This window comes from Caenorhabditis elegans, chromosome X (genome assembly GCF_000002985.6).
Source record: "Caenorhabditis elegans chromosome X".
Taxonomy (NCBI): Eukaryota; Metazoa; Nematoda; class Chromadorea; order Rhabditida; family Rhabditidae; genus Caenorhabditis; species Caenorhabditis elegans.
In genome coordinates, this window is record NC_003284.9 from 2,026,291 (window position 1) to 2,051,000 (window position 24,710).

General features: G+C 34.7%; 5 protein-coding genes and 7 non-coding genes across 13 annotated transcripts; 5 read left to right on the forward strand and 7 right to left on the reverse strand.

Moving 5' to 3' along the window:
* Positions 1–351: 351 nt before the first annotated feature.
* On the forward strand, positions 352–4,720 carry Y102A11A.2 (Chromatin-remodeling ATPase INO80; the record flags this gene model as incomplete). Of its 2 annotated transcripts, NM_001029779.4 has the most annotated exons (8): positions 352–432; positions 484–2,159; positions 3,065–3,151; positions 3,195–3,251; positions 3,301–3,396; positions 3,473–3,562; positions 3,837–3,962; positions 4,574–4,720. In NM_001029779.4, the coding sequence occupies 8 exons, from the start codon at positions 363–365 to the stop codon at positions 4,688–4,690; spliced, it is 2,319 nt and encodes a 772-aa protein (NP_001024950.1). In that variant the 3' UTR covers positions 4,691–4,720. The 2 variants fall into 2 exon arrangements, with proteins under 2 accessions (NP_001024950.1, NP_001024951.1); NM_001029780.6 differs by lacking the exon at positions 3,195–3,251 and having other exon boundaries at positions 363–432; positions 4,574–4,718.
* On the reverse strand, positions 4,670–5,298 carry Y102A11A.5 (MliC domain-containing protein). The gene is made up of 2 exons (NM_075973.8): positions 5,006–5,298; positions 4,670–4,953 (listed from the first exon to the last, which is right to left on the reverse strand). Exons 1-2 carry the CDS (start codon positions 5,201–5,203, stop codon positions 4,753–4,755), a joined length of 399 nt encoding a protein of 132 aa, NP_508374.1. The 5' UTR covers positions 5,204–5,298; the 3' UTR covers positions 4,670–4,752.
* Positions 5,299–5,577: 279 nt separating this feature from the next.
* ergi-1 (Endoplasmic reticulum-Golgi intermediate compartment protein 1) lies at positions 5,578–8,982 on the reverse strand. Its single transcript, NM_075974.6, has 6 exons — positions 8,887–8,982; positions 8,699–8,833; positions 6,793–6,881; positions 6,516–6,742; positions 5,922–6,206; positions 5,578–5,862 (listed from the first exon to the last, which is right to left on the reverse strand). The coding sequence occupies exons 1-6, from the start codon at positions 8,901–8,903 to the stop codon at positions 5,755–5,757; spliced, it is 861 nt and encodes a 286-aa protein (NP_508375.1). The 5' UTR covers positions 8,904–8,982; the 3' UTR covers positions 5,578–5,754.
* Positions 8,983–8,998: 16 nt separating this feature from the next.
* Positions 8,999–9,214, forward strand: Y102A11A.12. The gene has a single exon (NR_070429.1). It is a non-coding gene; the product is annotated as an Unclassified non-coding RNA Y102A11A.12 (non-coding RNA).
* A 424-nt stretch (positions 9,215–9,638) lies between these two features.
* On the reverse strand, positions 9,639–13,168 carry smex-2 (CX domain-containing protein). The gene is made up of 5 exons (NM_075975.4): positions 11,742–13,168; positions 10,764–10,859; positions 10,591–10,711; positions 9,963–10,125; positions 9,639–9,906 (listed from the first exon to the last, which is right to left on the reverse strand). The coding sequence occupies exons 1-5, from the start codon at positions 11,785–11,787 to the stop codon at positions 9,814–9,816; spliced, it is 519 nt and encodes a 172-aa protein (NP_508376.1). The 5' UTR covers positions 11,788–13,168; the 3' UTR covers positions 9,639–9,813.
* On the forward strand, positions 10,396–10,531 carry Y102A11A.10. Its single transcript, NR_070430.1, has one exon. It is a non-coding gene; the product is annotated as an Unclassified non-coding RNA Y102A11A.10 (non-coding RNA).
* On the reverse strand, positions 13,107–20,070 carry igcm-4 (receptor protein-tyrosine kinase). Its single transcript, NM_075976.5, has 7 exons — positions 19,889–20,070; positions 19,545–19,634; positions 16,283–16,416; positions 14,989–15,190; positions 14,724–14,876; positions 13,650–14,516; positions 13,107–13,593 (listed from the first exon to the last, which is right to left on the reverse strand). The coding sequence occupies exons 1-7, from the start codon at positions 19,890–19,892 to the stop codon at positions 13,418–13,420; spliced, it is 1,626 nt and encodes a 541-aa protein (NP_508377.1). The 5' UTR covers positions 19,893–20,070; the 3' UTR covers positions 13,107–13,417.
* Y102A11A.15 lies at positions 16,965–17,043 on the reverse strand. Its single transcript, NR_070431.1, has one exon. It is a non-coding gene; the product is annotated as an Unclassified non-coding RNA Y102A11A.15 (non-coding RNA).
* Y102A11A.14 lies at positions 19,716–19,862 on the reverse strand. The gene has a single exon (NR_070432.1). It is a non-coding gene; the product is annotated as an Unclassified non-coding RNA Y102A11A.14 (non-coding RNA).
* A 124-nt stretch (positions 20,071–20,194) lies between the features above and the next one.
* Positions 20,195–20,348, forward strand: Y102A11A.16. Its single transcript, NR_102160.1, has one exon. It is a non-coding gene; the product is annotated as a small nucleolar RNA Y102A11A.16 (small nucleolar RNA).
* Positions 20,349–20,740: 392 nt separating this feature from the next.
* Positions 20,741–20,948, reverse strand: Y102A11A.17. The gene has a single exon (NR_102161.1). It is a non-coding gene; the product is annotated as a small nucleolar RNA Y102A11A.17 (small nucleolar RNA).
* A 1,680-nt stretch (positions 20,949–22,628) lies between these two features.
* Y102A11A.13 lies at positions 22,629–22,776 on the forward strand. Its single transcript, NR_070433.1, has one exon. It is a non-coding gene; the product is annotated as an Unclassified non-coding RNA Y102A11A.13 (non-coding RNA).
* The last annotated feature ends 1,934 nt before the right edge of the window (positions 22,777–24,710 follow it).

Genomic DNA, 24,710 nt, shown 5'->3' on the forward strand with positions numbered 1-24,710 from the left:
ATTAAAACATTTGGGGGGGGGGGGAACGAAACCCATAAGTACCCCAAAGAGTTTTCATAATTTTTACCTGCCCTTGAAAAGTTTCAGCATCTGGTGCAATTCTAGAGGCCTCGAAATTAGTGAAAAAATGTACTGAAAAATGTTTAGATCAAAATTGAAGGCTCAACATTTTGCAGTGACCACCCTTCAGTATATATTTTTCAAATGACACATGTCTCGTTTTGAAATGTAACGGTAAAATGAAAACATTTTTTTAGACAAAAAACCTTGCATCTCTGTTGTTCTCATTGTTAAAATTTTGCTTGCACAAAAGTGTACTCGAAATACAGTTTTTACTCTTAACATTTACAGAAAAAGGCATAATGGCCAACCAAGATCAAAACTATTTAGGACCACGGACTCATCCTCCAAATCTTCAAAAATCTACATCATGTGAGTTTATGACATATGTATAAATACAATTTAAAATGTATAAATTTTCAGTTTCTGGTGCAAAATTGCACTATCAGTACACTGGAAAAGAACAAAAAACGAGCAGTTCCAAAGATGAATCCCGTGTACATCATTCTGAAAATAGAAGTCCACATTTGTCAAGGCAATTAACAGTTGATTATGGTGGTGGCTCAACAGTGGATCAACGATCGCAGCTGGGAACTCAAGCTACTTTCTCACCTGGAAGTTCAAGAAAGACTAATTTCAATCCTTACGATCCAGGTGTTCATACGAAAAGTTACGAGGAATCACAGAAACCGCCGCTTTACGTGGGTTACAATAGTTACGCGAGTCATTCCAATGAACAACCGACAACTGTCAGTAGCTCTAGTGCACGACAAAGCTTTCAGGATTCTGCCAGTATGCAGAACCCAGCAGAAAGCACAAGATCTATTCACTACAGTCGGTATTATCCTGAAAATTTAACTGCTCCAAATGATGCTTCAAATGCAAGAAATCAAAAAAACGAGACCGTGCATCCTAGTACTGATGGAATAAGAAGTTTCCAACAATCCCCGACATCTTCTTACAATGACTCTGCTCAACCGAACTACGAACTCTCAAGGACGACATACTCTCCGGCTTCTCACCGACCTACACCCACTAAGGATTACTCCGATCATCGCGAAAAGCCATATAACACGGCTACATCTCATCAATCAAGTGAAAGATTAAACTCCGAATCTAGAAGTTCCAGAAGTTCTCAACTGACACACAATCCTTCTTTCGATTATTCAAGTAGTAATCACAATACCAAATTAGAACAACCCAATTCTCATTCTCCACACTTTAGCTCACGCGCTTTCAACGCGGTTCGCTCCCCTGTAGTCTCTATGGATTTGCATCATCGTCCAAAAGACGACGTCACCTTGGCAACTTCGACTGCTTCACCACTCTCTTTCTCTGGGCACAGAGCACCACCTGCCGAAGTGCGTGAAACTCTACCCATGTCTTCTCAAGTAAGCACATTTTTAAGAGGTAACGAGAGTTCTCGGCATTCATATTCAAACCCGTCCACAAAAGTAACTACGACTCCGCCAATACAACAATCACATTTGGGTACAAACTATCTCACAACTGTGCAATCATCGAACTTAGACAGAAGTCCTTCACCGTCACGATCGAGATATATGAACAGTCGAGATCGTCGTAAAACAACAACAATCATCCCATCTTCAATTCCACAGTCCAGTGAGTATAAATCAGCTTTCCAAAGGGAAGCCCCAGCAGTGTACTATACAGAACCTCAATCAACATACAAGCCTCTGCCCATGAGCTCTCAGACGCAAAATAGGAATCTCACAATAGGATACACTCCAAATCAGTTTCAAGAAATTGAAAGAGCTCAGAGGGAATTCAAGAATCAGAAGAAACAGGAGGAAGAAATTCGGGCTAAACTTGAAGCCAAAAAGAAAGCAGAACAAGAGAAAGAGAGGGCAAAACGAGAAGAGCAACGAAGAATTGAAGAAGCTGCTAAACTGGAATATCGGAGAAGAATTGAAGAATCGCAGCGGCTGGAAGCAGAAAGGCTCGCATTGGAAGCAACAATGGTTGATGAAGATGAAGACGTGGCAAAGTTTATCCGCAATCTTGAAGAAAGAATCAAAGACTCACGCGATTCAAAAAACTTGAATGGCGCTCTCGTAGGGCGCCAAATCAACCAGAGCGTAGGTATTCCATTTTAGAAACAATATATCTCCTCTTTTTGATTTTACAGAGGTGTGCGGCGAATCTCTAAATTCGCCGAGCTCGGCAAACCGCAAATTCGGCAAATTTGCCAAGCTCGACAAATTCGGCAAATTTGCCAAGCTCAGCAAATTTGGCAAATTTGCCAGGCTCGGCAAATTTGGCAAATTTGCCAGGCTCGGCAAATTCGGCAAATTTGCCACGCTCGGCAAATTCAGCAAATATTATAGTAAAAAATGTTTAACAAATTCTAAATTTTATATGATTTTTTAAAATTTAGAAAAAGCTCAATGTTTGTAATTTTTTTTAGAAGTCATTTATCGAAAAAAAAAACAATTCTCCTTTGAATTTCATGGCTTACTTGTTTTTCAAATATTATATTATATTATATTATAATATTATATATAATATTATAATATTAAATATTATAATAGTGGAGTGGCACCAAAAATTTTGAATTTTTTCAAAATTTCCAGTCAAAGTTCTGGCACACTGCCAAATTTTTGAAAAATATATGTTTTTAAAGAAATCCAAAGCAATGTCGCATCTTCTGACCTCTAGAGTGTTTTGGCACACTTAATTAAAATAAAATTGAAGTATAAAAATCGTAGGAATTTTTTTTAATCGACTTCCAAAATTATAAATGGCAAAACTGAGTAATTGTACCTTTTTGACAGTAAATAAAAATTTTTCAATTTTTCTCGAAAAGTTTTACTATGATATTTGGTCATTTTGGCATCATAAAGTGGCTTTTAACAATTTCCCCACTGTCGCTACTCTTCCTTTTAGTTTGAAATAAAGTGCATAACTGACAGAAAAATATGTTCTTCAAAGTGTTTTCTGCCCTTCAGTAACTATTAGTTTCCCACCAACGTCACTTTTTCAGCTTGCAAAAAATGCGGAAAATCTCACAAGTGCGCAGACTGATGAAGACAACGGACAAGTTGAAGGACACGACGGCGCTAATGATCAGGTGGGTATCGTGTCGTAAAAACGGTCGTTTATTGCCTTTGTAGGAGTCTATACAAAACGTTGCCGACAGCTCGGAAGAGTACACGTTTCTTCAACGAATTGTATGTGTAGCTAGTTCTTTACAACTTACAATTTACTTATTTATTTCAGAAAAATATGAAAACCGATCAGAACGCCAATCGCAAAAAGTATGCCGAGCATTATTATGATTTTGATGATTATGATGACTCGGAACTTCATTCGACGGTATAGTAATCTTTCTATTTTTATATTTATTCTATTTATTGTGACTGACTCACTATTAGAACACTCACATTTTCAGACAAGCATGAATTCTCTTCTCTCTACTGTCACTGAAGAAGATCCTGATTCCACTTCACTCAATAATCATTCGACTTCAACTAATCCTAAAGTAATATTTGCGCGAGTGGGGAAGTGCTTAAAAATTACTCTACATAATGGTGACAAAATGACAGAATATCATAGTAAAACTTTTCAAAAAAATTTTGGAAAATTTTAATTTTCTGTCATAATGTGACAACTACAAAGTGTTTCTACGATTTTTACACTTAAATTTTTTTTTTCTGAAAATTTTCGAGTGTTTTGAGTCACTATAAGCGTAGTTAAACAAAATCCACACATGCTTTTCTTCACCTTCAAACAGTGCTATAAATTGAAAATTTCAGTTATCTACTCTTCAGCCAAGTGTCATCTCTTTCATCCACGATCTGGTGGACGGCATCTTATCATCTTTAGATAAAACCGATATTTCAAGACCTACTGATACTCAACATCTTATTAAGCAGCACGATGTAAGATTCCATAGACCCAATACGAAAGTATCAATAACTAACCCTAGAAGGTTTGAAATTTTGATTCAACTGATAGAAAATGGGCCGTAATAACCGAAATTAATTGTAAAAAAAATTATAAACTTTTATTAAATTTTTAATGATTTTTTTTTCAATTTTGCGACAATCCAAGAAACGGCCATATTAAATTTTAATTTTCTCGCAAATGAGTGACGTCATTTTTACACTCACAGGGTTTACTTCATAATTTTATTTGACAAACTAATTGTACTTTTCTCAAACATAGTTCCGTGAAGAAAACTTGTTTACCCAAAAAAAATCAGCAATATTTTTTATGCGGAAAATTGCTGGAAAAATTGACAAGCTGTGTTTCAAATATAACATTGAAAAAAAATAGAGAAAAACAGATAAATATAATCTGAAAAAAAGAAAATGTCAAGAGTGACGTCACTTATTAGCGCGGGAATTTAGATTTAATTTGGCCGTTTCTTCGAATTTTGCAAAATCGGAAAAATCATTAAAAGTTTAGAAAATTTGATTAAAAAAACGACAGTGCTCTTCCAAACTGAACTCTATTTAATATGGACTTTATTTTATAATTCAACTTTCAGGAAGAATTCTACAATAACTATCAAACCATGACTACTGATACAGTCCGCCAGTTTTTCACCCCGCAGTATTCTCAGGAAGAAGCAACTACAAGCACTTTTTATAATGACTCTTTATAATTGAAATTGATGAATAAACGAGACAATTTTATTATCAGTTTTATTATTGCTATTCCTCTTGTTTACTTTCCGCAGTTTCCCTCGGAGCACGCGATTCCTTGTCTGTCGAGTACATTGAGAGTATACTCATCATCAACAGCTGTCAGGAACCATCCGTTTCCAGTGAACTTGGATTGAGTCTTCTTCTTGAGAACCCATTTGTCGTCTTGCCATCCGTAGATCATGAATACCCATGGCTTCTGCTCGCAGTTTTTTCCCTTGATCTGAAAAAAAAACTGGAATATATCAAGAAAGCCTGCAAAATGCGAAACTCACATGAACACTTTTCTCGTGCTTCCACGCGTCAAGAATAACTGGGTCAGACATGATAGAAAGTGATGGGACGAGAAGATCGATACGAATCTTTTTGTGCGCATCATTACGGAATTTCACTTGAATTTTACACTCGAGATTCCATTGTGTAGAAACAAGTCCAATGAAAGCACAAAGCAAAAGCAGCTGAAGAGAGTTCATTTCGATCATGAAAGTAGCCTATCATTCAATATTTTTCTTTTATATAAGAATCCAGAAATGGGGGTCACGGGAAGGCGGAGGACAACTTTCGATTTGCGCAAGAAGTCCATTCGAACGATAAGAAGTGATCTGGTTTCATAAATGATAACCTAGGAAGAACGAAATTTGTGTTTTCACGGATATCTTCGTAATACAAAAAGATAAGATTGCATTTGGAAATACACGTTCTGTGTACAAAATCTCGTTGCCCGAATATTTGACCCTAAAGATTTTGATCCGTTGTCGATAAAATTGATTTTTATCGCAGTATATTTTTTGGATAAATAATTTCAGGTATTTATGTAGCATACTATGTAGTATTATCTTATGTAGTATTATTTTATTTTAGCAAAAAATTATCAACCTCCTCTCCGTTTAACAATTGTATATAAACTAAAAGTTGAGGCAAATGTTGCAAGATGCCAAAAAATATATAATAAACTTTATTTGAATATTTTTTCACACGCACAAATAAAAAGATCAACTTTGAGATATAATACTTGAATTATTGTCTAAGTAAGTTTCCCCAGCCGTTGTTTTTTCACCAACTCAGATATCGTGAAAAATGTCGAGTCGATGATGCCAGCAACCGTGAATGTTCCACCAACCACAGCACAAATCTGAAACAAGAAACTTAGTGGTTATTAATTTTAGATTTGTAAAGTAAAAAGAAACATACGGATGTAAGAAACGCGTAGAAAGACTGCCTTTGTTCGGTTTGTTTGAGGGTGATTGGCTGCAGCTCGTATTTGAACCAGACGGCAGGAATAATCTTTCCGGAGTGATGATAGGTGATGTATGATTTGTGGCCAAAAGTGTATTGATAGCTGTTCAGAATGGTGCCAGAGTAGTCTTCATGAACGGATGGCACAATTTTCAAAATGTATTCGTGAGTGTTGAGTCCATTTTCTTGAGATGTGTTCCTTTTGGCTAACGGGTCAAAGCTCCCTTTGAGGTTTTTATGCTGTAAATAATAAATAGTTTCGTATGTGTAAATTGTAATGATTTTATTGTTAGGAACAATAACTAGAAATTGGAAAAATAATTTCAATTTCAACTTCATTGCTATTGAGAAAAAACTACTATAGTTTTAGGGAGGAGGATATGTTCCGAGCTCATGACTTTTTCATGACTTTGTCACAATTTTTTGATCTCCCGAAGTGTATGGGATTGCCGTTTCGATAAAATTTACTGCTATCATTATTTTGATGAAATTGTTGTCATTGTTTTCCCTGCCCATATCTATTCAAAAATTAGCAAAACTTCAACTAACCGAAACATCGTCGCCAAATTTGATGGAGTGAATCAAATGTCTCATGTCGTAACTCTCCGGTTGCGTAGCAGCCGAGTGTGTCGACAGATGAAAGTTACCAGGAACTTTGTTAATTTCGAATCGACTTTCAAACCGACATCCTCCATCTCCAATTGAGACTTTATTCGTTTGATCAACAAACCCGACTTCATGGCGGCCATTCTCATCTTGAATGTCTACCCCAAGATCTGGAAATTTTCAAAATAAAATTTAAATCAGTGATGATAAAAAATCATACATTCGCAGGCCATATGAGGAAAAGATACATTCACTTGGACATCAATTTTCCCTTCTCTTCCCGGGTCGTCTATGAAGAACTCGCTTCTTCTGAAAAGGATATAATCATTTTTGAGAGAAAGTTGCGTTTATGTTTTTGTTCACTTTAGAAGTTTGAATTAACTCCAGCAAATTTAATAGCATGAAATTTTTCAAGAAGAAAAAGCTTGTGTTAATTTAATAGTGGTGAAGTGCCAATGAAAAAATTGCTTTAAAATGTACCAAAAAGTAAAGACCTAATAATATTATTAGGTCTCCAAATAAGTTCCGGGTCAAAATTGATAACTGTGTTCGCTGCGTATCGATTTTTATGAAACTTTGGGAACCTATGTTATCAACTATGATCTTTCATTTGGCAATAGTCACAAAATTTTTTGGCCACCCCAAGTGTCCTAACTCGGAGCCATTATTTTCAGGCATTATTCTGATCTCGCTTCTTTTCAGCTTTCAATTGAGCTTTGTGCGCGGATTTTGCTTTGTTTAGAATACATTATTAAAAAATAACAAAAGTTTTGGAAAAAACCGTACAAAAAAAAGTTTTTTTGGTTGGTCGTCAAAAAATCTTCAAAAAAAATTTTTGTCGAAAATTCTAGATTTTTTCTACAAAAATGATGTAACCAACTGTAAACTATTTTTACGCATATAAACCATTTGAGTTAAAAATTTGAATCTCAAGAAATATTCAAAAAGCTCAAAAATTATCCGAAAAAATTATATTTTCTACTATCATTTTAGTGTATCGAGCTAAAGTGATATGTTTTGTATGTGTAAAAATAGTTTACACTTGGTTACATCATTTTTGTAGAAAAAATCTAGAATTTTCGACAAAATTAAAATTTTTTTGGACGGATTTTTTTCCAAACTTTTGTTGTTTTATAATAATGTATTCTAAACAAAGCAAAATCCGCACACGAAGCTCAATTGAAAGATGAAAAGAAGCGAGATTAGAAAAATGCCTGAAAAAATTGGCTCTGAGTTAGGGCACCTGTGGTGGTCAAAAAATTTTGTGACTATTGTCAAATGAGAGATCATGGTTGATAACATAGATTCCCAAAATTTCACAAAAATCGATAAGCAGCGAACAAAGTTATCAATTTTGACCCGGAACTTATTTGGAGACCTAATATATATTTTTTTCCTTATGTGAATTTTTTATTATTTTTCGAAAATAGGAAAAAATTTCAGTTTGCATCAAATTAAATTTGAACCTCCCGCCAAGGCATTTGTTTGATGGAGCGTTCTTGTACGTTTTTTCTTTATTTCTTGTTTTTTTTTGCACCGACATTCTATGTTTTCAGTTATTTTTATTGAAAATTTAACGAAAAATTCAAGACAAATGCAAAATGTCCGTTAAAAAGAAACTCTACAAGCGTAAGTTTGTTAAGTTAATTATTTCAAGCTTGGCGTCGTTTAAAAACATTCGTTCTTTTTTTTTGTTTGTACAGTTGTTTTTAATCGAAAATTTGCAATTATTTTGACTTTTCTACAAATTACAAATTTCAGGTGTAAATAAATTGAGAACATGAGAATCGGTGGAAAATAATAGCATAAAAATATTTAAAAAAAAAAAATGTGCAAGCACGGTCCATCGAACAATTTGATGCAAACTGCTTTTTTTTCCACTTTTCAAGAAATCATCTAAATTTTAGCATTTTTTTGTTGATCTTTTGCTATGATATTTGGTCATTCTGGTACCATAATAAAAAAATCAGGAAAAAAGGTACTCCCTGTCAAATCATTCCAATAAAATTTTTTACAGTTTTCTGGATTTTTGAAAAGTCACATAGTACATCAAATCTTTCAGTAGTCTTCAAAGCTGCTCATTTACTAAATTTGAAAAACTTGAAAACATATTTTTATAAACTTACAAATCTATAAAGATGTAGGCGAGGATATCATTGAAAATCATGAATGAAATAAATAAAACACATAAAATGGATATGACTGCTCCAACAGTGGTAGGTTGCGTCAAGTCTTTTGGCACTTTTCGATAAATGTCAAATCTGAATATTATGATTGCGGACAATTTCTCATTTTCAAATTATTATGTTCAAACCTTCGAATGTCCAGCATGGCAGCTATAAATAAAACAAAATTAGACAAAAAAAACTAATATCCGTAAGAAGAAATAGAGAAAGAGGAACACTAGATTGCAATACAATATGAGCGTGGCAAACAGATTGTCGGTGCCCAGTGGTTTGGCCAAACCAAACAGTCAAAAAACTTGAACGAAATAGTGCAGAAAACGAGAGAGACACAGACGTTTACAGTTTGCACACGTCGGGGATTTGTGAAAGAAAAAGAAAGAGAGAGGGAGAGAGAGTGAGTCTACGTTCCTTGCCACATTTTCTGCTATACCGAAAATTGGTAATGGTCAACGAGCAGTGTTAAAGGAGGAGTAACTGTTCTGGGAATTATAATCGTATGAATTTTGTAATGAGACTTATCGAAAATTGTTTTAAAAAAGTGTCAAATTTGTTGCTGCGCAGAAAAGTTGACAACATTTTAGATTTTGGCAAAAATCATCCTTTTTTCAAAAATCTGAGCCACCATAATTTTTTTTCAAATGTCAGAATGTCTCCTTTCGATGTTTTTTTTTGAACATTTTTTGCCTAAAAAGCAGAGTCACTATTCAAAAAAGTATTGCAAATAAGAAAAATGTCTAATTGAACTTGAAGCCGTAAAAATAAATCTTCTCTACATTTAGTAGGAGTGCAACGTCTTAGCTGCAAAGTGGATGAAACGGAAAATGGCTTTTTCTTATTCGAAACGGGACACATTCGCTACCAAGGTGATTGAGCACATAAATGAGTCAAATTTATTCATCGCAAAAATGAATTTCGCATAGAAAAGGAAAACGACAAAGAATATCCGATGGTCCAAATATATATATAAAAGCAAGATGAAGTCGAAATATTTTTCGAGATTTGTTAAATCTAGACTAATGTTTAGAACAGAAAAAATATATGTAATGCAATAAAAATTAATATTTGGTTGGATAATTTAAAGGCGGCGATTGGAATGGTCCGGTCCCGAAATGATAATGCCCATTAGCAATTGGATATGCAAAAGACATCTGTAAATAAGAAACAGTATAAAAAGAAATAAAAAGAGAGCAAAAAAAAAACCAACATTTGAAACAGAAGACGAGCTTCCAAATTTGAGTAATTCCTTCTTTTGGTTCTTGTCTTTTCTTCTATTACAAAGCCATATTCCCATCCAACAAATTACCGTGAGAATGACAACAAGAGAAAATATACAAATAAGTGCAACAGCCCATCCGTACTTTTCTTGCCTGGAAAAATAGGTAAACTGGAATAAGAAAAAAAAATTAGGGAAAAATTCGATTATACTGGTAAATATTCTTTTTTTTTATATTTTAATTTTAATTTTAATTATAACAATATAAATTACATTTTTTGTTAAATTTTATATAAAGACGGGTTAATTAAATTGTTCATGATATAAAATTTGTGGTATATAGTTTGGTATTTTGATAAAGTCGCTGTACTTATTCAATTTTTCCAAAACAGTTTCCAATTTGCACAAAATAGCAAATTAATCACAGTGTCGGAATTATATTTAATTTTTTGACTTGAAAATACCAATTTTGGAAAGAGTTACTGTTTATTATCGAATCGGTTAAAATCTTGCAGTACAATAAAAATACCATTTTTAATTTATTGATGGAGAATTATTTTTAAAAATCTATTTTCAAAAATTAATCCGAACTTATTATTTTAAACATAATCAAACTCACCATTCAGTATTTGTGCAACATCCACTAGCACAGCATCCAATATCTCTATAACATCGTTCGGTGATGGTATTTGAAGAATCTGCGATCGAATACACACAGTCGTAAAACGACGGGTCAATGGCTGGAAATAATGTCAGTTGGTTAAACAGGGAATATTTATTAATTTTACTCACTGTTCACTCTCTTCTCGAATAAAACAAGGCGAGGTGCTTCAATGGCATCGGAGAGAAGTTTCTCGATGGTTCGAAGAGAGGTGATGTTTTTTGGCTCTGAAAGATCGAGAACACAGGAAATGAGACACCGTTCATTTTTTTGGTCACAAAATGTTTATTAAAAGCAAAATTTGTCTGCTGTAACGCTTCGAAAATACTTGTAAACTTTGCAAAACTGGAAAGTGAAAAAAATGTGAATTTCTGAAATTAGTTTGTGATATATTATAATTCAGTATAAAGTCTACCAACAAAACATTTTTCCTGGTTCTTCCGGTCTGCCAATCAGATAAGCTCAGATAAGTAAGTTCTCATGTTTCATTTTTCCCAAATCCAAAAATTTGGAGAACCCAAACATGTGTAAATTTTGCTAATATATACCAGCGGGAAATAAGATTCCGGTTTAAATCTATAACACTTTCGTTGGAATATCGATTTTTATGAAATAATGGGAATTTTGACAACTACCTTCATTGTCGCATTTGGCCAATTAAGCACACAATGTAAAAATATAATTAAAATAAGTTTTGAGTCAGAAAAAAATTTGAAAAAAATAAAATTTTCGATTAAAAAAATCGATTTTAAAAAACTATCAAAATGCATACATACATAAATCTCGTATTAAAGCTTGAGAGAAGCGAGATGGGGCAGACACCTCATAAAAGTTGCGTCAACTACGATACCTGGGTTGGTCAAAACTTTTGGAAAGTGTAGTCATATGAAAGATCATAGTTTCAAAAAACTCGATAGTCCACAAAAAAAAGTTTGATTTTTAAACCGGAACTTATTTACCGACAAATAAAATTACATATTGGAAAACAGTGTACAGTGTACAATAATTTACATTAAATGGGTATTCGTCAGTTCAATTATTTAATAAATCGATTATAAATATATTTTAAAAATAATCAAATAAAAGCTCTTAAAAAAAACAAAAATTACCAGCATCTGGGGAATCCCAACGATTACGCAAACCAATGGTACTCATTCCCAATGTTGCATCGACCGTGTGTATGCCAATAACTTTTCCGCAAATTCAGAATTGCCAGACAGACGTTGGGGCGTGTACGAAAAAGCTGGTATACGCTCGCGACTGCGACCACCGGCGCAATCAATCTGAGCCACCGGAATGGAGCTCATGCTTTTGGCCGCTAACGCCTGCGCGTTTATGTCGTCATACACCGGTCTCTCGCGCCCGAATGTATGCAATGCGGCAAGGATTGTGCTTGTGTCTCAGTGTGTGAACAGTGAAATAATATGGTTTTTTAGCATTGCTATAGACGCGCTAAGCTTGATAATCGAGCCGGCTAACTGCCCGTCGAAAATGCAAATAGCAGGTAAGCAAATCTGTGCCGTCAAAGGGAATGTTCTACTTTTTTGTTGACTTTCACATTGAATGTTACTTGAAGATTGCAAAAAAAATACTAGTCGCTGTTTGTACAAAAAATTAACTGGAATTCTAATGAGATTGTCACTTTCATAATAAAATTCAGATTGATAACAACTCTGTAATGTTTTTGCATAAGAAAGGTTGCATTCTTTTAAATATTCTGTGAACCAAAGTTGTTACTTATGAAATTGTTAATGTAAATTCAGTAGATCTAATATACCCCATTACAATTGTGTGGGAATTTTAGATCTTCAGGCTTTTTTCATCACTGATTTTTTAAAAACATATATTGCAATTCATTATAAAAACATATATTGCAATTTCAATGTTATTTTCTCCGATTATTTAGAATTGCAAAAAGTGCTGGGTCAAAATTGTTAACTTTCTTTGTACTTCTCTGGATTTTTTGGAGTTTGTATTATGGGACCTGGGGTGTGTGGCAAAACTCAAAACTTGCCAAGCTCGGCAAATTCGGCATATTTTCCAAGCTCAGCAAACGCAAACTTCGACAAATTCGGCAAAATTACCGCACACCCTTGTTATGAACTTATTTCTTTTATTTGATGGTAGTTTCAAAAACTTTTTGCCTCTCCAAGTGTCCTAGATTTCAGCTACTTTTTACAGGCTTCTATATATATCTCGATTTTTTTAAACTCTGATTTGAGTTTTAACAAATAGAACATACAAAACTCACATTTTCCATCACTTTGGGTTGCATCATTTCTGTATTAAAAAATAAATAACTTTTGACAAAAAAACAATGCTTAACAAATTTCCACAAATTTTGAAAATTTTCCAACTAAGATTTAAAAAAAGGTATTATTTTTCCGATATCTTGCGAATCTGTTTCCAATGAAAACGTTGTGGTTTTCAGCGATGCAAATTCATATTTTATTTTTTAAAAAACTCTTCAATCTAAAAATAGGATGAAACATTTTATTCAGTTGTTAAGCTCATTTGGTAACGTTTTGTGACACTGAAAAACAAACACGAGCTCGGAGATGTGAGAAAACCGGTGACAAATTGCAATAAGTAAAATACACTTGACTGAAATGATACAACTTGAAAGATCTATTCTTAGAAAAAGTTCAAGATGCTTATAACCAAATGAATGACATAAACCCGTTTTCATCAGAAAATAAATAGAGCTCTGTGAAGGAAAGTGAGGCAAAAATGTAAGAAGACCCGAGTTGACATGAGAGACGCTAATGCAAAATTATAGACTTCGCTACTTATAATAAAACATATCCTGATCGGTGTATTCTTCTGATGTTGGATAATTCCGATGGTTGTAAACTTCAAGTGTCCGGTAGCCACCATTGTATATCGAATTATTGTTTCTTTGTTGAATATGGTATGGCTGGAGTGTACTGTTGTCGTAGACGTTCGAAACTTCATCGAATCCTGCAATTTGAAAATTTAGTTTCAGTAAAACTATTGCTTTTTAAGAAAAAACTTACGTCTCTCAGCTCTTATCATATTCTTTCTGTCCATTGTTGCTGCATGAAATTTGATCGGATTTGTGTGTTTAAACATTGAATTGTGCAAAAGGAGAGGCTTTGATGAGTGTAGCGTTCTGTCACTGGACCAATCATTATCCTGCGGAGCAGCTGGTGGTGGCATTCGAGGTGGTGGTGGCGGCTTCAGATCTTTGCCTGACGTCGACTCCTGATTCTTTTTGAGCCAGATGATTGCCAGTATGACAACAAAAATGAATAAAGTGACAACTACTGCAAGTAGTACAAGGAAACCGTCCGATTTGAACGGGAAGGTGAAGTCGTATGCAGAGAGAACTTTCAGCTCAGCAGACTTGTAAACAATTTGACCCTGAGCACTTGTCACGACGCAAATGTATTTTCCAGCATGATGATAATCAACTTTGTGAATAGTTAGTCTATTTGTATAGATATTGTCCATGTCTTCTTGTGGTAGTGAAGACTCTGTTTGAATATGATCTAGCACCAACAGGTTCATTCCATTTACATGAATTACGGTAGAATTGGGATCTTTTCGACGGATAGAAAGTGGATCAGAAACTTCTTTCAGCCATTTAATAATCGTGTTCTCATTTGACTTGACTTTGCACTGGAACTGTGCAGTGTGCCCTGCATAGACACTAATATTATACGGTTGGTCAATGACAGGCTCCATCGCGGTTTCTTGGTATTCTGTAGCTTCTGTTGTTGTTGGATCAAAGAAATCGCCTACTGATACATCGAATGCAAATGATAAAGAACCCAATGGATTTTCGACAACGCACCGGTAAACTCCACTGTGAGAGCTCTCGACGGGCTCAACTGTGATTGTAGACACATGTTTGTGAGTTTCTGAAAAATTTCACTTTTTTAAATGTTGAATCATATGTTACGATTTTGAAGGGGATAGCTCAGTGGGTAGTAGTGGCCGCTAGCAATGTGGAGGTCAAGAGTTCAAGTCCGGCCTCGCCGAGCCTTAACTGGGAAATGGAGGTAATCCACGGCAGAATTATTTGGCCACAAAGCGCTTCCGTCCTTCAATCCTTCAACTTTACTTACTCTCGCTTATTTCCATTTCGTTCTGATACCATCGAATCTCAGGCAACGGGTTTCCTTGCGCCGGACAGCGCAACTCAAGTTTCCCTCCCGTGTTGATCTTGATAGGCGATCTCCATTCCGAGTTCATGTCAATCAACCAACTTGGACTGGCCGCTGCAACAATGGAATTGGTTTTAAACAATTTTGAAAGTAAGACTACGTACACTAAATCTAATTTAAACTCAAAATTCAAAATCCAAAAACAATTTTGAAAAAATTAACTCACTTGTATTTGAAAGTACAAGATAATCCTTTACAGAGTTTTCTTTATCGTGTTGATCATGCACATGAACAATAAATTCAATTGTTTTATGCCCAAATCCATTTGTAGCTTGACACTGGTAGCGTCCACTATCTTCAAATTTTACAGATTTCATTTTCAGCTCCTTGCTATCCTTGGAAAGTTTGTATTGACTGTCCCAGTCGAGCTGTAAAAATTTGGTACTTCATTATGCCTGTTTCATTCGAAAAACGTATTGAATGATTGATAATGTTTTGGTAGTTTTCCCTGGGGGTTAGAAATGAGACATAATCTAGTGTGTATGTTAGTAGTACATCCGTTTTTAAAACTCTCTCTCATCTTCTACACCCCCCCCCCCCCCCCCCGACTGATTCAATCGCAGTCCAAGTGTGGGCACCACTGCCGCACTCCATCACACTCGGCATTACAAACGACAATGATGGATGACCTTGCCACATACTAACATATATCTAAAATGAATGAGGTAGTAAGTAGTACTAACTGGATACTTAATTCAACATGATCATAGGTGGCAAAAATTTCAAAATTTTTCAGGTATAATAATGAATGAAGTAGTATATTTGGAAACTTGGGTTTCTAAGTTAATTTCAGAAAACAACAACAGTTTAAATGTTCAAATATGACAAAATTTTGACTATAAGTTACTGGTCTAATTGAAATTTTTTGATTTGAAGATTTGTGAATTGTATTATTTGTACCAAATATCAGAAGTGTTGAAATACCGTATTTCCTTTAAAGGTGAAGTAGTGTGAATGGGAAACTATTGAAAACTACTCATATGGTGCCAAAATGACTGAATATCATAACGTTCATTAACAGTAAAAACTGGCAATTACTAGGGTTTTAACACTTTTAAAAAAACTATAGCACTGTCGCATGTCCGACAACCTACAATGTTTGACTATTATTTATATTTGAAACATAGGTAGATCATAAAATTTAAAAGAACTTTTTTATCAAGGACCTTCAAAAAAGTGGCAAAACCTGAGTTTTCCAATTTCCAATTTTATAAGCACCTCATTATTTAATTTTGACAGCTTCTATCTCAGTTGTCGTTTGTCCTATACAAAAATTGTCAACTAACAAAATATTTGTCAGTTCTTTTCCTATTTTTTTGTTGTTCACTTTTTATTAATATCTGCATAATGTACCGAGATATAAGGTTTCAATGTGAACTAGTGGGGGGGGGGGGGGGGGCAATACTAATTATCTTACACCTATTTCAAATAAGGTGAATCTTTTCAACCTTTCTCTTTACCTGCTCTCCATTTTTAGACCATTGAATCATTGTACTGTCCTTCTCAGTCGCAATTATGGGACACACCAGCCTGAACTGTTTCTGACCCAGCGGGATACGGAATTTGGTCTCAACATTGCGCATACGTGGGGGCACTGAAATTATGATATTAAAATCGATATTATTCTTAGGTGACGTTCTATTGTGTCAGATTACTGTCTCTGTCTCTAGAATGCACTCTCCCTCCATTAGCGCTTATTATATCTGTAGGTTAATAATAAGAGAGAAATGCACAGGTGTCTGACTTTTCTTCTCCGTGGTGTTAAATTACATTATTACAATTATTTGACACTGCCGGTCTGCCCTTTAAGACTATCCAATATCGTTTCTTTGTCTTGTCTTGTGTCAGACGGCAGGTGATGTTCATGATTTGACGTGTACCGTATATTGTGTTGCATTTTCAATTACTCTCCTCACCGCATAGTAGGATGCCAGCAAAAATGTATACACAAAAAGTTTTTGGAAATAGTTGCCCAGCACAATATTATATATGCTTGAGGGCATTTCAATTCAAAAATAATGTATATGCATGAATGGATATTAACACTACTAAACCTACATGTGGTGTAGGAAACGAAACGAATTCACCCTTACGAAATATCTATGTTTATCCCACTTATTTGTTTGGATTGTATTTTAGAGCGTATGTGTGTGTGTGTGTGTGTGTGTGTGTGTGTGTGTGTGTGTGTGTGTGTGTGTGTGTGTGTGTGTGTGTGTGTGTGGGATATATCGAGCAATGGCGTTGAGCTCTCTCTTGAAAATGTGCAATGGACACGTGAATGGTAAACATTAGTAAAAGGGAACACAATGCAGCTGCTCGCGCACGCGGGGATCTAAAAGTAATGAAAAGGCACCTAATTGCCAGGAAAGCTGCCGTAATTTGAGCCATGAACAACTCTAGCACTCCATGGAAATTTATTCAAGATTTGAAAATTGAGACTGCAATTAGTAGGACGTTGGAACGGAATTCTAATGAAGATCCCTTCCGGGAAATGACCGGAAACACCAAGCCCCTCTGTTTCTTCTTTTTCTTCTATTCTTAGAGTGTTGGAAAATTGAGAAGAATCGGTGGGCACTAATCGGATCGAGAAGAAATCCTGTCTAGATATGGAAAATTTTGCCGGTAAAGATGAAAAATTTTACCTACTACGGTATTTGTGTATAACAGATTTTGAATTTTTAGGGAAATGTCTTTAAAACACCACAATTTCAAGATATCATATTAAAACAATTTTTTAAAAATTCTAACTTTTATATGATTTTTTGAAAACAGGAAAAATCTCTTTTATGCCACTTTTTTGGAAGTCGTCGATCAAAATTTTTTTTTCAATTTTTATAAACTACCTATGTTTCAAATACTAATATTCAGACAATGTAGGGGTGACAGTGCTATAGTTTTCTTTTTCAAAATGTAGCAATAACTCAAGTAATTGCCATTTTTGACTGTCAATAAAAAAATTTCGAAAATGGTTAAAAAGTTTTACTATGATACTCGGTCGTTTTGGCCCCATAAGAGTGGTTTTTAACCATTTCCTTATTGGCGTTATTCTACCTTTAAAAAATAATATTTGAACCCCTCAAGAGAAAAATGGGGCTTTGCGGCAATTTTTTGAATTCAAAATTGGTACAAAAAATTGAAAAAAATTTGTTTTATCTGAAAATAATATTCATATTTGTTGGAAAAAGTTGTAAAAGATTTCAAATAGTGCCTGAACTGTGCCGCTTGCCAAAAAACTTTTAATGGCACTTTTTCGGCAACAGGAAATTTTCAGGCACTCTCTGAAGTATTCCAAAATTTTTCGACAAACAAATATAATTTTCTGATACATAGATCAAATTTGTCTATACATTTTAATATCAATTTTGAATTTAAAAAAGTTGGATTTTCATATTGAAGTAAGCTATTGTGTACTTTTACCAAAACAAATTGCCGCACAGCCCTGATGTGAATTACGATTAGTTAACCCTAATGAATAAATAAAAGATTTAATTTCAAACTTTTGGACTTTTATACAAAATATCCTATTTGTGTTCTATCTTTGCTGATTTTTAACTAATTCTTTTACGATTAATTCTTTTCTCACACTACTTTCCACAAGCAAATTGCCAATTATCATTAATTTTCGCAAATCTTTTAATAATATTCGTCCCGTCTGCCATCCTCACACGTGCTCCAAAGCCCCGCAAATGCACTTAAACGAACGAATCGTGTGCTCGTTCTTACTTGATTCAAATTTGTAATTAAGTGTCGTCGTTGCGATGAATACAACAGACGGAGAAGAGCGTCTAGTCTTCCATTTCCTTTTGCTGTTGTGCTCGGTGGGCAACAAGAACAATAGGTGAGAAGAGGCTCTCCCCCCCCCCCCCCCCATGCTGGACAGCTGCCAAAGAGCAGTACAATTCTAGGTGAGAGTTGTGGCGCAATGGCAGTCAATGCATTGCGTAATTATGGCTCGTTGGGTTCTTTAGTTTTCTGTTCTGCTAATACGTAATACACTCCAATTACCAATGCCATCTTTTATTATTTCATTTCACTACTCAAATACATATCTTTTGAGTGGCAATATACAAAGTATTGAGTATAACATATGATAGATCATATATCAACAGTAGTATTCCGTTATGCTCTGGCAATCCCCCTCCGGCATCCTTGAGATGTGTTCTACAGTTAGATAATAACGGCGAGGTGAATGACATATCGTATCTCGTCGCATTCGTTATCAAAAATGCGTATCAAATGGTATCTACTTGGGAAACAATGGGCAATGGGAAGAACCGAACGGAAGGTCTAATCTTGTCAACCAATCGGAAATGGGAAGCATATGAATATGAATTATAAATTATAAATTATAAATTATAAATTATGCAATGACAAGAACATGTCTCATTTCGATTCACTTTTACACCCTACCCCGGCCCAAGAAAAGACGGACTCTATCCTTCTTCTTCTTGGGATTCAAAGTGTCAATCAAAAATGCTTGACTTTCGACTCGATTTTCGTTTTGGTTATAGCTTTCGAAACACTAGTTCCAACGACATACGGGACGCTTTTTAGGAATTAGAAATTAGAAATCACAAAGGACCATCGAAAAACAAGCCAAAAACTGTACATATGGCAAATTAGCTCTTGACATTCTGGGGGTCAAGAGCGCACGCGTAATCTACGTTTTCAACATCACTCCACGCTAATTCAATTCAACTATTTCCCGCTCCCCTTACTCACTTCCACGCGCTGCTTCAACGTGCGGTCGAATGATTGCCGAGTTGACCATTGTGATGATTAGCAAAAATACGGCACCCATTTTGAATGAATCTGAAAAAAATTGTTTGAAAAATATGGAGAAAAAATTAGTAAAAGTAAAAATGCTAGAAATTAGTTTATAGAGAAAAAAATATTGCAGGTCAATGAAAATTTAGCATTTTGAAAGAGTCGCTTTAAGTTTTAGTTTACTTTAACACCTTACTAATCGCTTTATCTATTCGATTTACCGAGTCGAAAAGCTGATAAGAAAAGTGTTGAGAATCAAAATATTTGAGTGAAAAAAACAAAGCATAACTATTACTCACCCATTGCAAACTTGAAAATTGCAAATATACTTTAGAAACTAGCAGAAATTTTCAAAAAGTTCATTAAAATCACTTCCGGCGTTCTTCGGTTAATTCGTTAAGAACACGCCGCAAAACACGCAGAATGATTTATAGCCTCGACAACTTGGCGAAATTTTGATTTACGATGTGCGTACATCCGCGGGAGAGTGGGGGGTGGGGCCTAGTGGTGTGGCTAGGGGGAAAGAGAGAGCGTCAGAAGGCGAGAAACGCAGACGACGGTCCGCCCGCACTGACAGTTAATGAAGATGGTCAGCTCATTCGGTAGTCGATGGGAGGAGAGGAAAAATACACGGTGAGTTCCCTACCCATGTATGGCAGATGAACACGGGAGATTTGGATCTCTTGTGAGTGACAGGCGTTGTAGGTTTTCCGGATTAAGGAGATCCCTAGAGAGCAGTTGAAACAGGTGGTTTTTAGTTAGGAAGGTGGACAATGAGGTGTTAATAAAAAAATGTGCCGAATTTAATCTCAATTCGTATTCTACCTCCTGCCAATATTTTAACAGATTTAACAAAATATGCATAGTTTTATATTGGGAATTTCCAGGTGATATTAGAAAAAATTTATACACATTTTAGTTTAAGAAATATTTCGTTTGAAGGTGAAGAAAACTGCTTAGAACTGGTGCCAAAATGTCAAAATATCATAGTGAATTCTTCCAAAAAAAATTTGGAAATTACGATTTTTATACTTTAATTTTTGTTAAATTATTTTTGTTTAAACATTTTCAGTGTCGCGACATTTCTCTGGGTTTACTTAAAATCTCATATTTTTTGAAAACTTGGCACCTTGCCAAAACTTTGACTTTTGAAGTGTTTTATTATGTCATTTGGTGTATTCAGGCAAAATCCTCACTGGCGCTATTCCCTGTTAATGAGCTAGTTAACAATATTAAGGCCAGTGCCAGTGCTGAAGAAGACATATGTTAACAAAACTATAATCCAAATAGACAACTTAAGCCAATATGTAAATACAAATACGACCACTGTGCTTCTGACTATGTAAGCAGGCTCGATACACATGGCAATATTAATAAGAGGAAGTTCATACAGTTGTTTATAGGATAACGCTTCGAGCATACAGGGTGTTTTGCAGAATGCGAAAAATGAAGATATAGATGAAAGTGGCAAGATAATCCGGAAATTCAGTGTGATCATTCAAAAACTCAATGTGCTCAATCATTCACAACTGACAGCTTGAGGTTGTAACATTATTGATGACTTGACTCCTTTTTATTTTTGCGTGTTTTTGCGTGTAGATTATTTAATAGGTGTATTTATATGAATTAATTTATTCTACAAACATTTTGAATTTCTGACCTCAAGTTTCAATTTTCGACTTCCCAGCCTACTCTCTCAACTTGAGAATAATAGGTCAAACAATGCATATTATCGCGCATGACAGGTAGCTGTTAGCTGACACCACACCGTAAACAGAGTATCGAAGAGGTTTGTTCTTCGCTGCTCGAATAACACAAGTGAGCACTCATCCGTCTAGTGATACAACCTGGAGAACACACCTCAAGAACCTACTCCTTCTACGTACTTCAACCAAGGTTTCAAGTGATACTAGATACGCATCGCAACGGGGTCCCCAAGAAAGTGGAATCACATTGCATTCACAGGTATTGTTTTGAGTTGGTAATGCTAGGCCTGCCGAGTTTTCGGTAGGGCTCAAAATCTTAGAAATCGAAAAATAATTGAGGTCTCAATTGTCATAAAAAACTGGAATTTCAATAGCTTGTATGAAATAGTATGAAAACCGGAAAATAAACATTGAATCCCGTTTTTTACAGGGTTTCAGACACTTTTTTGGCTTTTCACAGTTTTTCAGATTTTTGATTTTTCGGGTTTGCGCACAAAACCCAAAAAAAACCGATACTTTGGGGGAAATTTGAACATAAAAGCGCCAAATCTGCGCGAAAAAACGAGTTTCGTATTGAAACTTCTCAAAAAATTCTCTGAACCTTTTTATGGCAAAAAAACTATCCTAATTGATGCTTATGGGTTTTGTTCTCCCCCCCCCCCCACATAATGTTTTTATATCTAAAATTTTATTTTCAAATTTTTAAATAAAAAACGTGAACAAAAGTAAAGAACAAAGCATTCATTTCTACAAATCGTTCCAAAAGGTTCACGTTTTTGTGGTTAATTGAAACTTAGAAAATTGAAACATTTTGGGGGAACGAAATCCTAATTTTCCTAATTTTAGCTAAAATCTCCATTTCGGCCCCTTTTCCAGCAATTCAACAAGCGGAAGTTAACTTTCCTCAAATAACCATTTTTTTTATTGCATATTTTGGTCGTCATCTCATTTTATTTCGTTGAAAAATTACAAAAACTGGCCACTTACCCGCTTGAAATGTACCTTCATCAACGGAATAACGTGAAATAAACAATTAAACTTGAAACAAAAGATGATAATTCAATAAAAGTGGAAAAAACTTTCAGGTTTTAGCTAAAATTAGCCAGTTTTTTTTAAAGAATTTCAAACCGAAAAATAGTATTTTAAAAATTTTAATTATTAAAACAATTGTCATTACTAAATTTTTTTTGTTGAGCAACTTTTGAGTGTTAACGTTCGAAATTTTCCACAGCCTCCTTTAATAGTGGTCTTTGAGCAAAAAGAGGATAGCTCAGTTGGAGCAATTGTTACATGTGTTCTATAAGTTGAGTTGAATAGAAGGCCGTCGAAAGTAAAAACAGGAAATATACATAAGGTGCTAAAAGGGTTGTGCCGCACGAAAACGAAAGACGGCTTCACGCAGCGGTGTCTGTCTTCCCGGACCAACTCTTTATGAATAATGCACTAATTGCATAGTCAGGTGAAGAGCCCGAGAGTGCCATATGGGAAGCGGTTGGATGAAACAACACAACAGATGGACAAAAGATAACAACTAATTATGAATGGAGAGAAAACTAAAACACAGAACAAAATAATCTCATGTGAAAAAGCGTGGAGTACTAGGGTACGACTTCTAACACTGCGAATTGCATCAAATTGAATTTACTGCGAAGAAAATCTAGATGGTGAAACTCTGATATTCTACAGCAAAGATTCAATTTGTGTAATACAAATTTTGGAGAAAACAAATATAATTTTTATTCTTCAATGAGTTGCGAAAAAATTACGAAATTTTGTGAAGTGTTTTGAAACAAGGATTTCAGGATTTTTTTTTCAGGTTTTTATTTCAAATCCCTAACAATTATTGCAAAAAACGCAACAAAACATTTGAAAAACTATTTGAAAAAAGTAGTCCCGTAACAAAGCAAATTAGTGAAACCCAAGGCTAAAACCATTTCAACATGTCTCTATAGTTAGACTCAAGTTGGAGGAATAAAGTGCATAATTTTCAAATTGTCTCAATTTTCTGACATCAAATTAGTTTACTAGAACCTATGCACATATATTTTTTATCGCAAGATAAAACTAGTGTTTACTTGTTTGATTATAATAGTGAGATTTTTTTGAGAAATGGGAATTTTTTAAATATTCAGACAACATTAGATTTTTAAAAATTCGGAAAAAAATTTAGGAAAGGAATATAGCAAAACTGTGCTTAAATGCATGAATTTTCAAAAGAAACTTGTCAAAAAATTTAAAAACAATTTTTATTCGGATCAAGAAAAATGGTCTAATTTTAGCCAAAATTAGTTTTTTTGTTGATATTTTGAACCGCCATAAAAAATGTTAGAAATTGTTTTTTGAATATTTCAATATGAAATTCGTTAATTTTAGCACATTTTTAGACTGTAACGGAGCACTGCTAAACTGAAAAACAATTCCAGTTTTCAGGCACTCTCTCATAATATTCAAAAATGAACAAAAATTAATAAATTTTCATATGCCGCCAGGAGAAAAAATAGTTCGGCACTTTATCGTAAACAAATCGTAGTGAGAACCAACTAGTCCCTTTTCTTCAATTCATTCTCCAACTTGATGAAAGTTAAGAATGCATGCAAGTTTTGACGGAAAAGCTGACGAAAACTAAACTTGTTTTTCGGAAAACCACGTTACGAAAGTGAGCACGTTTTCTAAAATTGGCGATACTTGTCAGGTGAAAAACGAAAAAGCTTATGCGAGCGTTGGAAGATATGTTGAGTGTGGAGGGTAACAGGATTGAATATTAAACGAGCTGGGACTTGTGACACTTTTGACATTGATGATGATGAGTATGACGGACTGCTATTAGTTATCGAGAGAAGGAAGCGAGGCTACTCATAATTTAATGTGCGCCAAGCAACGGTCAGGTGCAACATACTGGTGAACAGCAGTCAGGCAAGTGAGAGCACCTAGTGTAATGAGGCAATCTAGTGTTTCAACTCGGGAAACTCTCTGAAAGTATTGAAAAATGAGGGGCCAAATAAGTTCTGTCCAGGTTCAAATGCATAACTGTTTTGCTGCATATCAATTTCTCTGAAACCTCTGGCCACCCCAAGTGTCCAATAAAATGAAAAAAAAATTTGGCCCCCAATTCGTACACAATATTCAAGTTTTAATAAAGGTGTGAAATTTTGCAGCCGATTTCGATCCTGTTTGGCAATATGTTTTACATTGTCCCCGAATTATTTCCCCGAAAGTAATAATTGAATATAATGATTTGCAAGTTTTCTATAATCCAACTTGATAAAATCAGGATAAATTAATAATTTGTTTTAAAATTTGGTAAACTGTTAAATAAAGCTTTCAATTTTCGTTTTCACAAATTTCAATATTCATTTTTAAGCTTTAATTCAAAATCGACTTTTTCTTGGGCCAGCCGGCTGTCACCAACTCGCCA

Excerpts from the sequence above, each read along its gene's own strand:
- ergi-1 (NM_075974.6), bottom strand. Across the intron at positions 6,743-6,792 it reads TCCTCATATGGCCTGCGAAT|ATCTTGGGGTAGACATTCAA; the intron begins GTATGATTTTTT and ends GAAAATTTCCAG. Across the intron at positions 5,863-5,921 it reads TCTACGCGTTTCTTACATCC|ATTTGTGCTGTGGTTGGTGG; the intron begins GTATGTTTCTTT and ends TTCTTGTTTCAG.
- Y102A11A.5 (NM_075973.8), bottom strand. The coding sequence starts at position 5,203 with ATGAACTCTCTTCAGCTGCTTTTGCTTTGTGCTTTCATTGGACTTGTT. Across the intron at positions 4,954-5,005 it reads AGCACGAGAAAAGTGTTCAT|ATCAAGGGAAAAAACTGCGA; the intron begins GTGAGTTTCGCA and ends TTTTTTTTTCAG.
- igcm-4 (NM_075976.5), bottom strand. Across the intron at positions 14,517-14,723 it reads CGAAATGGAAATAAGCGAGA|AAACTCACAAACATGTGTCT; the intron begins GTAAGTAAAGTT and ends GAAATTTTTCAG. Across the intron at positions 13,594-13,649 it reads TATGATAAGAGCTGAGAGAC|GATTCGATGAAGTTTCGAAC; the intron begins GTAAGTTTTTTC and ends TTCAAATTGCAG.
- smex-2 (NM_075975.4), bottom strand. The coding sequence starts at position 11,787 with ATGAGTACCATTGGTTTGCGTAATCGTTGGGATTCCCCAGATGCTG. Across the intron at positions 10,860-11,741 it reads TTGGGATTCCCCAGATGCTG|AGCCAAAAAACATCACCTCT; the intron begins GTAATTTTTGTT and ends TCGATCTTTCAG. Across the intron at positions 10,712-10,763 it reads ATTCGAGAAGAGAGTGAACA|CCATTGACCCGTCGTTTTAC; the intron begins GTGAGTAAAATT and ends CATTATTTCCAG.